The sequence below is a fragment of the Myotis myotis genome, unplaced genomic scaffold (assembly GCF_014108235.1).
Source record: "Myotis myotis isolate mMyoMyo1 unplaced genomic scaffold, mMyoMyo1.p scaffold_m19_p_11, whole genome shotgun sequence".
In the NCBI taxonomy this organism is placed as follows: Eukaryota; Metazoa; Chordata; class Mammalia; order Chiroptera; family Vespertilionidae; genus Myotis; species Myotis myotis.
Genome location: NW_023416315.1, coordinates 19328143 through 19340825, shown reverse-complemented (window position 1 = coordinate 19340825; position 12683 = coordinate 19328143). Strand labels below are relative to the sequence as shown.

Below are 12683 nucleotides of genomic sequence, written 5' to 3'. Positions count from 1 at the left end.
ATGTCTCCTATATGTCCATAGAAACGTTTAAAAAGAAAAAAAAATCATACATACATACACACACACACACACACACAAATACCTCTCTCAGTTGGAAAGCCAGCTGCCCTCTAACCCTCAGCTCCCCCTCTGCAACCTCAGGGACACACGAGTGACAGGCTGGCCCCTGGAGTCCACAGTGTCAGACACAGCAGTTACCTCAGGTTGGTCAGGCTGGGGTGGTTCCTCAGAGCCTCTGCGAAGGCCTTTGCTCCTTCATCACCGATTTGATTGCCCCACATCCTGAGGGCAGAGGCAAGACAATGAAAGGGAGCGCCTGCTCCCCCTGGCCTGTTGGTGGGGGCCACAGCGAGGCTGTCCACTTGCAGGCCGGCTTTGCTGCTCTATCCCTGGAGCTGTGGCCTGGAGGCAAGTCCTACGCCAGCCCCTAGTGAGCTGTCAGCCCCATAGTGAGCTGTCAGCCCCTAGTGAGCTGTCAGCCCCTAGTGAGCTGTCAGCCTGTAGTGAGCTGTCAGCCCCTAGTGAGCCGTCAGCCCCTGGTGAGCTGTCAGCCCCTGGTGAGCTGTCAGCCTGTAGTGAGCTGTCAGCCTGTAGTGAGCTGTCAGTCCGTAGTGAGCTGTCAGTCCGTAGTGAGCTGTCAGCCCCTGGTGAGCTGTCAGCCCCTAGTGAGCTGTCAGCCTGGTAATGAGCTGCTTGGGGTTTCAGAGTCAAAGGGACCCGTCAGGATAAAGAGCGTTTCCCAGGCAGAAGCCAGTGGGGCCCCTGAGGGCCCCCGTGAAAGCTCCTGTGCCTCCCCACGGCTTGCCCAGTGGCCCTGTCGGTGTATTAGGAACAAGAAGACCAGCAGGTGCCCACGGACAGACCAGGCTGGGTTACGCACACACGTGTGCAGTTGTCTTTACTCACCCGATTTCCAAGATGGATTTGCTGTTCTTCACGGCCAGGGCGAGACACTTTCCTCCCTTGCTGGTTATCTGGTTTTTCCCCAGTCTGCAGAGAGAGTTGAGCCCGTGTCAGCCTCCTGCTGGGAGGGGACTCAGTCACCCTCATCCCCAGCACAGAGCCCCTCTGGTCCCTCTTGGGGGTGTGGCCTTTCTCTGGGACCCACAGCAGCTATGCCTCACACTCCCACTCGGAAGGACCCAAAGGCCGGAGGAGACCAGTCAGGATTCCGCTCCAGGTGATGGTAACAATCTGCAGAAGCTCAGCGACCGGAGCGGTCCCTGGGGTTCTTTAAATGACCGCTGAGCGTCACTCATTTCCATCAGCAGAGTAAGGAGGTGCTGGCGTCAGCCACAAATGGCCAAGGTGAGTGTCCCATCACCAGGGCTCCTCCAAGCCTGCTGCTCTGTCACCGGGAAAGGCAAGCTCTTCCTGGCAGCTAGATGGGTGCTGTGGTCTGAATGTGTGTGTCCTCCCAAAAGGCATGTTCCAAAATCCCCACCCCCAGGGTGATGGCATTAGGAGGTGGGCCTTTGGGAGGTGCTTAGGTCATGAGGATGGAGCCCTCAGGATTGGGGTTAGTGGCTTATAAAAGAGGCCCTTCTCCCCCTTTTCCACCAGGTGAGGACACAGCGAGGCCCCATCTATGGACTAGGAATCGGGCCCTCACCAGACACGTAATCTGCCACCACTTTGGTCTTGGACTCCCCAGCCTCCAGAACTGTAAGAAATGAATTTTGGGTGTTTATAAGCAGCCTAGCTTATGGTAAACTGTAAGAAATGAATTTCGGGTGTTTATAAGCAATCTAGCTTATGGTATTTTGTAATAGAAGCCTGAAGGGCCAGGCTGGTGTGGCTCAGTGGTTGAGTATCAACCAGGAAGTCACAGTTCGATTCCTGGTCAAGGCACATGTCTGGGTTGTGGGCTCAATCCCGTGTGGGGCGTGCAGGAGGCAGCCGATCAATGATTCTCTCTCATGATTGATGGTTTCATCTTTCTCCCTCTCTCTTCCTCTCTGAAATCAACTAATATCTATCTATCTATCAAATATATCTAAATATGTATACATATAGGTATATAGATATAGATATAGATATAGATAGATATAAACATATAGATATTTATTAAAAAGCCCAAAGGGAAAAGGAACTTCAAAAATGGTGATAGCTGCAGCCTTTCTTCCTGTTATTAATTAATGTCATTAAAATGCCAAGCTTTCCAGCCACCAATTGTAGGAGGTCCCTCCAAACTCCGAGCCTCACCCACAGTTGATAAATCCTGCACGTGGCCCGTTCACCTGCCACACCCACGTCTCCTAATTCACCAGTAAGGCCCCCGGGGAAGCAGAAGAAGGCTTTGGGGTGAGAGTCTTCATGGTGACATTTATGTTTTTGAATAAAGAGCCTGCCACGCCCACCCCACTTACTTAAGATGTGTGAGGCCTTTGCACTCATCCAGGATGCTGGCGATGTACCCGGCTCCGACATCAGTGATCTGGTTGTTGTATAAGCTTCGAGAGAAAGCACAGTCAGAAAACATGAGGAGACCCAATGTCATCTTAATGAGCCCAGTTGTAAAAGCTGAGTATGTGCCGTCTGGGTTGAAAGAAGAAAGAAAGGGCACGTGGGGACCAGAGTTTGGGGCTCTGGGGCCTCAAAGGCTGCGTTCAGAGCCACTCTGCCGCTCTCCAGCTTTATGACCTGCGGCAAGTTCCTTAACGCCTCTGTGCCTCAGTTTCTCCCTCTGTGATACTGGGGTGAGAATGATAGCTCCCCAACAGGGTTGTCATGAGGACCAGGTGAGATCACTCCAAGCCCTCGCACGTCACATAAGTGCTCAATAAATGACAGGCGACGGGTATTTTTAGATGAAGATACTGATGAGCATCTTGACGGGGGAAGCTTCTGAGTATCGGGACCTCCTCGGTGTCTGCCTTTTCGTCATTTTGCCACTTGATACCAATTCAACAAGTCGCCCCAAGAAGTGGGAAGTAGGAACTGCACGGACGCACAGAACTCTGAGCTGAAGGGCAGCCGCGCGTCTGTGCTCCCATGTCCTCGCTTCTCAGCTTAGGGAACCGAGGCCCAAAGAAGCTGATGGGCATCAACAGTGGCCGTGGGGCTGGCTGTGCGGGCCCACAGTCTCTTATCTCAAGCTCCAAAATGCCAGACTCTGAAAAACCAGTTTTTCGTCACTACTTTGGCAACTGATATGGAGCTGTTCACAGTCCACATCCAACTGGCTTGAATAGTCATACGCTTGGCTGCAGAAATATGAAAGGATTTAAAAAGGGGTTCCCGCCCAAGACCCCACTGGCCATGTCACCACTACTCAGCATGTGCATTGGATTCTGACCGCTGTCTTGCTTCCAGGGTTCTGGACATGGGATCATGGGCCAGAGCAGTGAAGCCTGACGAATAAACAGTATTCTAATGTTTAGAAAACGAGCCCTAGATACCTTCACATTGCATCCCCCGGCCACCACTCGTAAAGCCACATGCCTATATTATTAGGATCCCAATGATACAGCCAGGAGGCTGAGGCCCAGCGTGATTTCTCCAGCGACTTGCTCCAAGAGTGGGCTGCTGGCTGGATCCAAAGCAGAACCCGGACTCCTGGTTCCCCGTCCAGTGCTCTTCCTGTGTCCTTGGCCATCAGTCCCAACCATCTGATCACTCACGGGAATGGCAGTCTCCTGCTGCTCTGTATTTTTACAAGAACCCTGTAGCCAGCCCAGGGCTCTTGAGAAATACGTACCCTAAATACGTCAGAATTTTGTACTTGGTCAGCTCTTCATATAGCACCTTGACCCCACTGTCAGTGACTTGGTTTACGCTGAGTCTGAAACAAAACAGCAGAGAAAGTTACACATCTGAGCAGCTGCTCGCTAGGAGGGAGCATTCACTCCACCGGGATGCAGAAGCCTCCAGGTCCTGGCCTTTTCCAGCTGTAAATGCCCCGAGAGAATGGCCAGAACAGTAAGCCACACAGCCGCCAAAGCGCCTGGTCATCGTGGGGCCGGCGGACCCACCCAGCCCATTGGCGAGGGGACACGTGAAGGCCACGTGCGGACAGCCTCCTCTGATATCCTGCGTTTGGGGGCAGCCTGGTGAGAAGGAGCCAATATGTAAACAAATGGTTGCGGCTGTGTTCCAGTAACACTTCACCTACAAACACAGCCACACTGGGCCACAAGTTGACCTTTTTATACACCTTGTAATAAGTAAAAGGCTGGGGAGGTAAAAGCTTGATTTTTAGGCCTCATCCAAATGACCAGGTCAGACACTCTGGGCCTCTCCCCCAGTGGTACCCACCTTGGTGCTGGGGGACAGTGTGCACCCACATGCATTGCCATCCCATATCTATGCTTTCTTAGAAACATACTCCCCCCCCCTTTTTTTTTTTTAGCTAGGCACATGTGATCAAGTTATGCCCAATGAAATCTAAGCAGAAGAACTCATTAGCAATAGCCGAGGAGACTTCTTCAAACAATGAGGTGTGTCCTTCTTTGCCCTTCTTTCTTCCTGGTGGTTAGGATGTTGACTGAATGGCTGGAGCTTGTGCAGCCACCTTGGGCCAGGAGGTGGAAGTCAGGTAGTGGGGGGGCAGGTAGTGAGGGAGCAGGGTAGCAGGCAGAAGAGCCTGGGCTCCTGAGGCCATGGAAGCTCCCAAGCAGCCCAGAACTGCCCTCTGCTAGACTTTTGCATGAGAGACAAGTAAACTTGCAAATTATTTAAACCACCACTATTTTGAGATTTCCTCTCAGCATAAATTAACCCTAACTGATGCCCTCAGGGAGCTCAAAATGCTTCCCTGGGGTAACCCATTTCCTCCTGCTTTCCCCTTCACTGGTGGAGTTTTCATCTGATGAGAGGAGCACAGGGTGGCACTGAGTGTAAGACGCCTGAGGCTGCAGACGGAGAGATGCTGGCTGAGCGCAGAGAAAAGACGCAAGGCCTCCCCATTCCCAGGCCAGGGCAGCTTTGGGCTCCCTATATCGCACTGTCCCCACACAATTTACTGTGGTACTGGTGTAACGGGCGCCCAGAAGCAATTCAAATCCCCTAGGCTCTCCAGAAATGCATGAGCCAAGAAAAGGAGAACTACCCCGCCCCCAGGAAAGATTTATAAGGTGTATACAGGAAGTGCTATTAGAAGAAAGCAGGCTGGCCTCCCTTTTCTATAGATATAAAAGCCTAAGAAACTGAATGACTGAACAACCGGTTGACAGGTCGCTATGACGCGCACCGACAACCAGGGGGCAGACGTTCAATGCAGGAGCTGCCCCCTGGTGGTCAGGGCACTTCCACAGCCAACCTCCCCCTGGCCAGCCTGCCTAGGTCGGCCCAATAGCCGACCAGGCCGAGGGACCCCAACTGTGCACAAATTCATGCACTGGGCCTCTAGTCTTTAAATAATCAAACAGGAAGCTAATCAAGAGTCAACAATAAGAGTCATTGTTTTTTACTGAGATCCCTGGAAGCTCAGGGCTGCTGGCTTTGATCATGGGAAGCAACTAATGCTAACTAGCAAAAAGTCTGCCTTTTCTGCAATCACAAACATGGGCTATCTTGGAGCCTCACATAAATCGTACAGGGCAGGTTCTTTTTTATTCTGGCTCCGCCATGGCCCAGCTGTGTGACCTTGAACAACTTACTAATTCCACTGTGCTTCTACCTCCTCCTTTGCCAAAATAAAGACAATAACAGTATCTACCTTACAAAATTGTGTTTCAGATTTTTTTTTTAAATTAAATGTATTTTATTTGTTTATTGTTTTTGAATTTATTGGGGTGTGTTAAGAGGATTAAATTAGGTAACATTTGTAATGACTTCATCTACTCAATAAATGCTTGATTTAATCTTACAGTTGACCTTTGAACAACATGGGTTTGAACTGTGCAGGTCCACTTATATGTGGATTGTTTTCAATAAACATATTGAAAAAATTGGGGGCATTTACAAAAATTTGAAAAACTCACAAACGTTATAGCCTAGAAATATTGAAAAAATTAAGAGAAAGATATATCATGAATGCATAAAATATATGTATTTTCTCTTATGACTTTAATAACATTTTTGTTTCTCTAGCTTACTTTAAGTATACAGTGTCTAATACATGTAACATACATAATATGTACAGGGGTGAGCAAAAGTAGATTTACCATTGATCATATGGAAAATAATACAATAATTAATAACAATACAATTATAAACTGTGTTTCGCATATGCACTACTGTAAACCTACTTCTTCCACATGCTGTGTTGATCAATTGTTTATGTTCTCGGTGAGGCTGCCAGGCTATTAGTAGTTAAGTGTTTGGGGAGTCAAAAGTTATATTATGTGGATTTTTGGCTGCAGGGGGGCCAGCATCCCTAACCCCTGCGTTGTTCAAGGGTCAACTGTACTGCAGTTGCTAGGATACGAGCATCTCCTTTTCCAGATGAGGACACTGAGGCTCAGAGAGATTAAGCAACTTGTTCAAGGACACCCAGCCGATGCGGGTCTGCCTGACTTCAAAGCTTTGTTCCTTGGCCAAAGTCACCCCAATCAATTTAATAATAATAATAATAATTAATTAATAAATAAATAAAAGCTTTGTTCCTTGCTCTCAGCCACCTGAGATAGAGAAGGTCTGGAAGTTCCAAGACTGGTGGTCGTTACTGGCAGGGTAATCCAGGAGACCCCACTCATGACATTAGTCCTGGTGTCGCCTGGCCCGCCCCACCCCGGCCCGCCAGTGCTCCCGGTGCCCGGCGGCCTCACCTGATGACTGTGAGGCGGCTGAAGCAGGGCTGCAGCTCCCGCACGCCGTAGTCGTTGAGATTGTTGTTGTCCAGATCAAGGGCCAGCCGCTTGCGGAAGTGGTGCAGGACGAAGGAGAGGGCGCTGCAGTCGGCCGAGTAGGCATTGCAGTAGGTCAGCTTGAGGTAGTTGGCGCAGATGCCCTTGGCCGCCAGCTGCCCCACCTTCTCGCTCTGCGTCTCGTAGATGCAGCGCAGCATCCAGATGAAGGTGGGCATGGCCTGCACCTGGTTGAAGCCCCCAGACCGAGTGCGGGGCAGGTTCTTCAGGTAGGTCCGCAGGCTGGCGAACAGGTGCGCCCACAGGGCCTTGCGCTTTCTCCTCAGGGCCGCGGCCGGCACCAGGTGTCGCAGGAGTTTCTGTTTGGCTTTGGACAACAGCCCGCACAGGAAGAGGTTGGTGAACCGAATGTGGTCCTTGTTCCTGAAGGGGTTGTCCCCCGCCGGGTCGCGGGCCCCCAGGCACGGGAAGGGGAGGAAGGGGGCCGAGCAGGCCGCCACTGCTGCCTCCGCCGGAGGCACCCACTCCTGGAAGAACCTGAGCAGCGCCCGCGTGCCCACCTTGGCGTCCACCACGAGGGAGAAGGCGGTGAAGAAGGCCTGGAGGGTGGTGTGGAAAAACTCATAGGACAGCTGGTCTTCTCCGAGGCCCGGCTCGGGCACGGCCCGCAGGAAGCCCAGCTGCAGGTCAGCCTCCCGCATGGCGGCGGCCTGGACCTCCTCCTGGCTGAAGACAAACAGGTCCCTCTCCATGCCCCAGCGGGCCAGCTGCCCCAGCGCGCGCAGGGTGGCCAGGCCGGCGCGGAGGGCCTCCGTCTGGCTCTGCGTGTTCCTCTGCACCAGGCTGGTGGGCTGCGTCCTGTTCAGGTGGACCTCGGTGACCAGCAGGAACACGTCGGTCAGGGTCACCGTGCAGTCGGGCAGCTCTGGGGGGCTGTCGAAGGCGCCGTGGAAATGCTGGAAGCAGCGGAAGATGATCCAGCAGAAGAGGGGCACGGCGCACAGGCTGCAGAGGTTGGGGTTGGCCTCCAGCTGGTCCAGCAGGCGGTCCTGGGTGGCCCGGTCGGGGAACATCCTCCTGGCGTAGGCCCGCAGGTGGCTGCGGGAGAAGCCCCGCAGGAGCACCTTCTTCCGAAGGAGCTGGCGCGGGACCTCGATGCCCGTGCGGGCCGTGAGCAGCTTGGTGGCCCCCTTGAGCAGCACCCCGCTGAGCAGGTTGGCCAGCAGGACCAGGGGGTGGGCCGGCTCCCAGGGCGACGAGGTGTCGGGCACGCGGCTCAGGTCGAAGTCCGAGTGGAGCTCGTCCAGGCCGTCGAAGGTGAAGAGGGCGGCGTGGGGGAAGCGCAACAGGAAGGCGAACACCTCCTCGGGGTCCTGCTCCGGGTAGCAGCAGTGCTTGAAGAGCAGGTCCTGCAGACTCAGCATGGCGCCCTCCTTGAAGCAGCTGAACATGCGGCAGCGGAAGTGGAAGGAGAACTTGAGCCGCGCGTCCAGCTGGCCGGCGGCCCAGAGGCTCTGCAGCCGCTGCAGCAGCATGGACTTGCCCACGCCCGCGTCGCCCGAGACGAAGATGGTCTCGCCCTGCTCGTTGAGGACGCCCGTGGAGTGGTCCAGGAGGTGGGCCAGGCTGCCTGGGCTGCCCAGGCTCTCGTTGCTGAAGCTGACCAGTTCCATGATGGTGTCCGTGTACACCTCCTCCAGCAGCACCTCCTCCTTCTGCGAGTAGCACAAGATGAACTTGGAGTCGCGGCCCAGCTGGTGTCGCAGCTTCTGGATGTACCTGCTCACTGGAGGGGGGTGGGGTGGATGGGGTACCCGCATCCGGGGGTAGGGGTGGGGGTGAGGGAGCCCAGGAGAGGTGGAGGCAGAGAGAGAGAGAGAGAGAGAGAGAGAGAGAGAGAGAGAGAGAGAGAGAGAGAGAGAAGCAGAGACCAAGCAATCAACCAGGGAGGCTGCAGGAGAAACAAGCACACAGATAACCCCACAGCCTGGACCCTGAGGCCAAGGGCCAAGATGCCGCAAATGCAGGCCCTGAAGACACTCGGGGAGCCAGAGCTCCAGGATCTGTAGGTCGTCAGCCTGAACAGCTCTGCCTGACCTCAGACTTAGCCAGCCAGAGTGTGACAGCTTCAACTGGGCCCAGAGTCTGGGACAGGCTCCCTGGTCCTCTGCACAAGTGGTCATTTTTAAAACTACAGCTAAAAACTGAAGCTCCCTCACATTCCAGGGCCAGGCCACGGGGCCCCCCCGCCCCCCCACCCGCCCCCCTCCCCACCCGCCCACCACCCCATCCCCAGGACCCTGTTTGACTAGCTAGACCAGCTGTGGGCAAACTACGGCCCGCGGGCCGGACCCGGCCAGTTTGAAATGAATAAAACAAAACAAAAAAAGACCATACCCTTTTATGTAATGATGTTTACTTTGAATTTATATTAGTTCACACAAACACTCCATCCATGCTTTTGTTCCGGCCCTCCGGTCCAGTTTAAGACCCCACTGTGGCCCTCGAGTCAAAAAGTTTGCCCACCCCTGAGCTAGACTCTAGCAGCGGTTCTCAATGTGTGGGTCGTGACCATCGGAAAACACATATAGCATATCAGATATTTACATTACGATTCACAACAGTAGCAAAATTACAGTTATGAAGTAGCACCGAAAATAATTTTATGGTTGGGGGTCACCACAACATGAGGACCTGTATTAAAGAGTCGCAGCATTAGGATGGTTGAGAACCACTGAGCTAGAGCCAGACCCCAAGGAAACCCGTGCTGTTGAGAAATTGCCCTGACCTTTCTATGGCTTCCTGTGCTGCTCTGGAAGCAACTCGTAGTCTCACAAAATCACATGCCAAGACTTTTGGTGATGAAATGAGCACTGGATGTTACTCTGGGTGACACAGGAGCTGCGTCTCCTCTGAATCACCCCCAGTGAGTAAAGGAAGATGAAAGCAGCCTTCTCGCCCTAGGAAGGGCACACCAGCCCTGTTCCCAGAGGAGCCCTGGGCCGCACTGATGTTTAGCATGTGCCCCAGGGTGACCCCTCTGCCTGCCCCAGGGGCGTACACGCAGTGACATGCTTACATGGCGCCATGCTCGCAGCAAACCAGAGCTCAGAAATGGGGCTCACACCAGAAGGGAGGTGGTCCTTCCCCACACTCAAGGTGTCCCGGGCCCTGGCATCCAGCACACCGCCCTGGCACATTAACACCTGTTGCCTAAGGGGATGCCACGGTGCTTTGCAAATAAGGACTGGCAGTCAGGGGTGACAAAAGAATACGTTGCCTAGAATCAAACCTGGAAAGATTTTTAAAAAGGAAAAAAATGCAACCTTAAACTTGTGCAACTATGAGAATAGGAAGAGAGCAAGAGGTCAGAACAGAGGCATTCCCCACTTCCACAGGCCCCTGCACAGAGCAGACCAGCTGCCTGTGGTCACTTCCATGACAGCCCCCCTGGGCTGCACGTGGGCGACAGGGACAGCTCTCCTTTGCTACAAGGAGCACAGCACCCGGGCAGGAAGGCAGGGCTGGCCGTGATGGACCAGCTTCGTGTCCTCTTGAGCCTACAGCCTTTCCAAACCTTGGGCTGTGTGCTTGGTGTCTGCAGTCCACAGACACCGCCCCCCCCCCCCGCCCCCCAATATACACACACACACACCCTGTCCCAGCTGACTCATACCTGGATCAGTGTTGACAACAGTTTTGCTCTGAATGAGCTTGGAAGGGGAGAAGCCGATCTCCATCAGCCAGGGCCTGAGGTCCACGTAAGCATCTGCGAGTCGCTGGAGCACGAAGAGGAGGAACTCGGACACCTCCTCGCCCTTGCTCTGTACCAGGTCCAGAATCTTGCGCACCTGGTGGCGGCACAAACATGAGGGCGTGAGCGTGGCCCTAGGGGTGCGCACCCATCGGAAAGGCCCACAGCTCTTACTACAGCCTGGGGCTTGACCATCCAGCCAGCCAGAGGAGATGCTATGCGTCGAAGGCCTAGAATCTGTGGACTGGGCCACCTTAGCTGGAAATAAAGCCACGCAGCTCTACAAAACCAGGAGGCTCCTGTGGGCCTAAAAGTAAGGTTAGACTCACAGCTAGAGCTGTGCCCACCTCTGCACTGTGCTCCGTGTCTCCTTTTCCCTCTTAAACTAACACCACTGCTCTCTCGGAATGCGCCTCAGGGGAGAAAGTCACCCCTTCGGCATATGAGGTGGGCACTGGGCCAGCCCGCCAGGGTACAGGAGACCCCCATGTAAGTTATACCATTAGAAAGGCTTTTTATATTATTAAAACCTAGAGGCCCGATGCATCAAAATTCACGCACTGAGGGGGGTCCCTCAGCCCAGCCTGCCCCCTCTCACAGTCCAGGAGCCCTCAGGGGCGAGAGGCGACCCAGCGATCAGGGGAAGGCGATGCCCCCATCACACCTCTGCTGCTGCCACTGCTGGCAGCGCCAGCCTCGGCCAGCCCTGGTTACCTGCACCTCGGGCAGCCCTGGGTGGCTGGGGGACTGAGGGGACCGGGGGACTTGGAGGTAGGCATGCAGAGTGGCTGAGGGGACTGGGCACCACCATCTTGTGGCTGTGGGCGCCGCCATCTTTGAGGGCAGGGCAGTCAATTAGCATATTCCCTCCTTATTGGCTGTAGGTGCCGCCATCTTCAAGGATGGGGCAGCAATTAGCATATTCCCTCCTTATTGGCTGTGGGCACTGCCATCTTTGAGGAGTGGGATAGTCAATTAGCATATTCCCTCCTTATTGGCTGATCTCTGCGACAGCATGAGGGTAAATTAGCATATTCCCTCTTCATTAGATAGGGTGAAGGGGGAAAATTACAACAGTGAGCTACTGTGCTTTCCCAGAAACCCTTCAGGTCTCTTCTGAGTCCAGCAGGCTCGCATGTCAAACAGGTCTGTCACTCCTCTAAGCAGGGAGGGGTGTGGGGTCTTGCCAGTTTTATTTTTCAGGTGACACAAGGCTGGAGTGAAACGAAGGGCTGTTCAGACTTCCCACAGGGGAGTGGGAAGAATTCTTTACTGTGGACCCGGCTTCAAATGCAGTCATCCAGACCAGAGGGCCATGCTGAGTCTCAGCAGTGAGCAGCTTCCCGCGTTTAAAGGCCCTGATCAGGGGTGGGGAACGTCTGCCCACAGGCCGTATGAGGCCCATGGAGTCATTTGGTCTGGCCCTGCCCAGGCAGTAGGGGCAAGTTAATTAAATGTTTGACCAAATAGAGCAGACTGACTTTTAAGTTGATAATTCTATATTATCAGCCAGCGAATGATGCTATAACTATCCAAGTGGCCCCTGGCAGAAATAGGTTCCCCGCCCTGCAACGTGCAGCTTGTTTTCTTTCTCCCTTCTACTCAAAGTGAAGTTAAGATTGGGCTGGTGGGGGGCCAATGCGCACGGCCAGGAGAGGGATGGGTGGCTGCACTTGACATGAACACAGAGATAAAACACATAGTTGTGTAACAAGCCCATCAGGCAAGGCCTTATGTTCTAGAAATGACTGCGATGGGAAATTCTGCCCAACGTACTTGGCATCCTGCCAAGGCCACCCCCTCCCCCCCCCAGTCCCCATCCCCAGCACCTTGTCGGGCTGTGTGGGGCAGGCGCCCACGATCTCCGCATCTTCGGCCGAGAAGTACTCATTCTCCAGCAGGTTGTCCACCAGACACTGCGTGCTGCGGATGTGAGTGACCAGCAGCTCACGGTTGGTTTTCAACAACTTAATGTGGGAGTGAAGAGGCTCCGACGGGGCTGTGTCCATCTCACCGCGGTCCCGCGTCTCCATGGTTAAAGCAGCAAGTGGCCCCGGGTCCCATGTTCATCCTGGCTGCACGTGTCTTCCCGGCGGAGGACAATCGGGACCCAGGGCTCCTGCCTCTCAGTGCGGCCCCTGAAGGGACGAACGCAATCACCAAGGAGGCCTGGGCCAAAG

At 54.1% G+C, this 12683-nt stretch overlaps 1 protein-coding gene across 9 annotated transcripts in view; it reads right to left on the bottom strand.

The window, feature by feature from the left end:
* The window catches only part of NOD1 (nucleotide binding oligomerization domain containing 1), a 42621-nt gene that overhangs the window by 8757 nt on the left and 21181 nt on the right, over positions 1-12683 (bottom strand). For 6 of the 9 annotated variants that reach the window (XM_036327704.1, XM_036327700.1, XM_036327703.1 and 3 more), the window contains 7 exons: positions 12333-12641; positions 10426-10600; positions 6711-8535; positions 3701-3784; positions 2370-2453; positions 907-990; positions 199-282 (listed from right to left, as the gene is read on the bottom strand). In XM_036327704.1, the coding sequence (XP_036183597.1) occupies positions 199-282; positions 907-990; positions 2370-2453; positions 3701-3784; positions 6711-8535; positions 10426-10600; positions 12333-12536 (2540 nt within the window). In that variant the 5' untranslated portion in view covers positions 12537-12641. Of the gene's footprint in view, positions 1-198; positions 283-906; positions 991-1612; positions 1664-2369; positions 3207-3700; positions 3785-6710; positions 8536-10425; positions 10601-12332; positions 12642-12683 lie in introns of those variants that run through there. The other 3 variants (XR_004970816.1, XR_004970817.1, XM_036327707.1) reach the window with 3 other exon arrangements.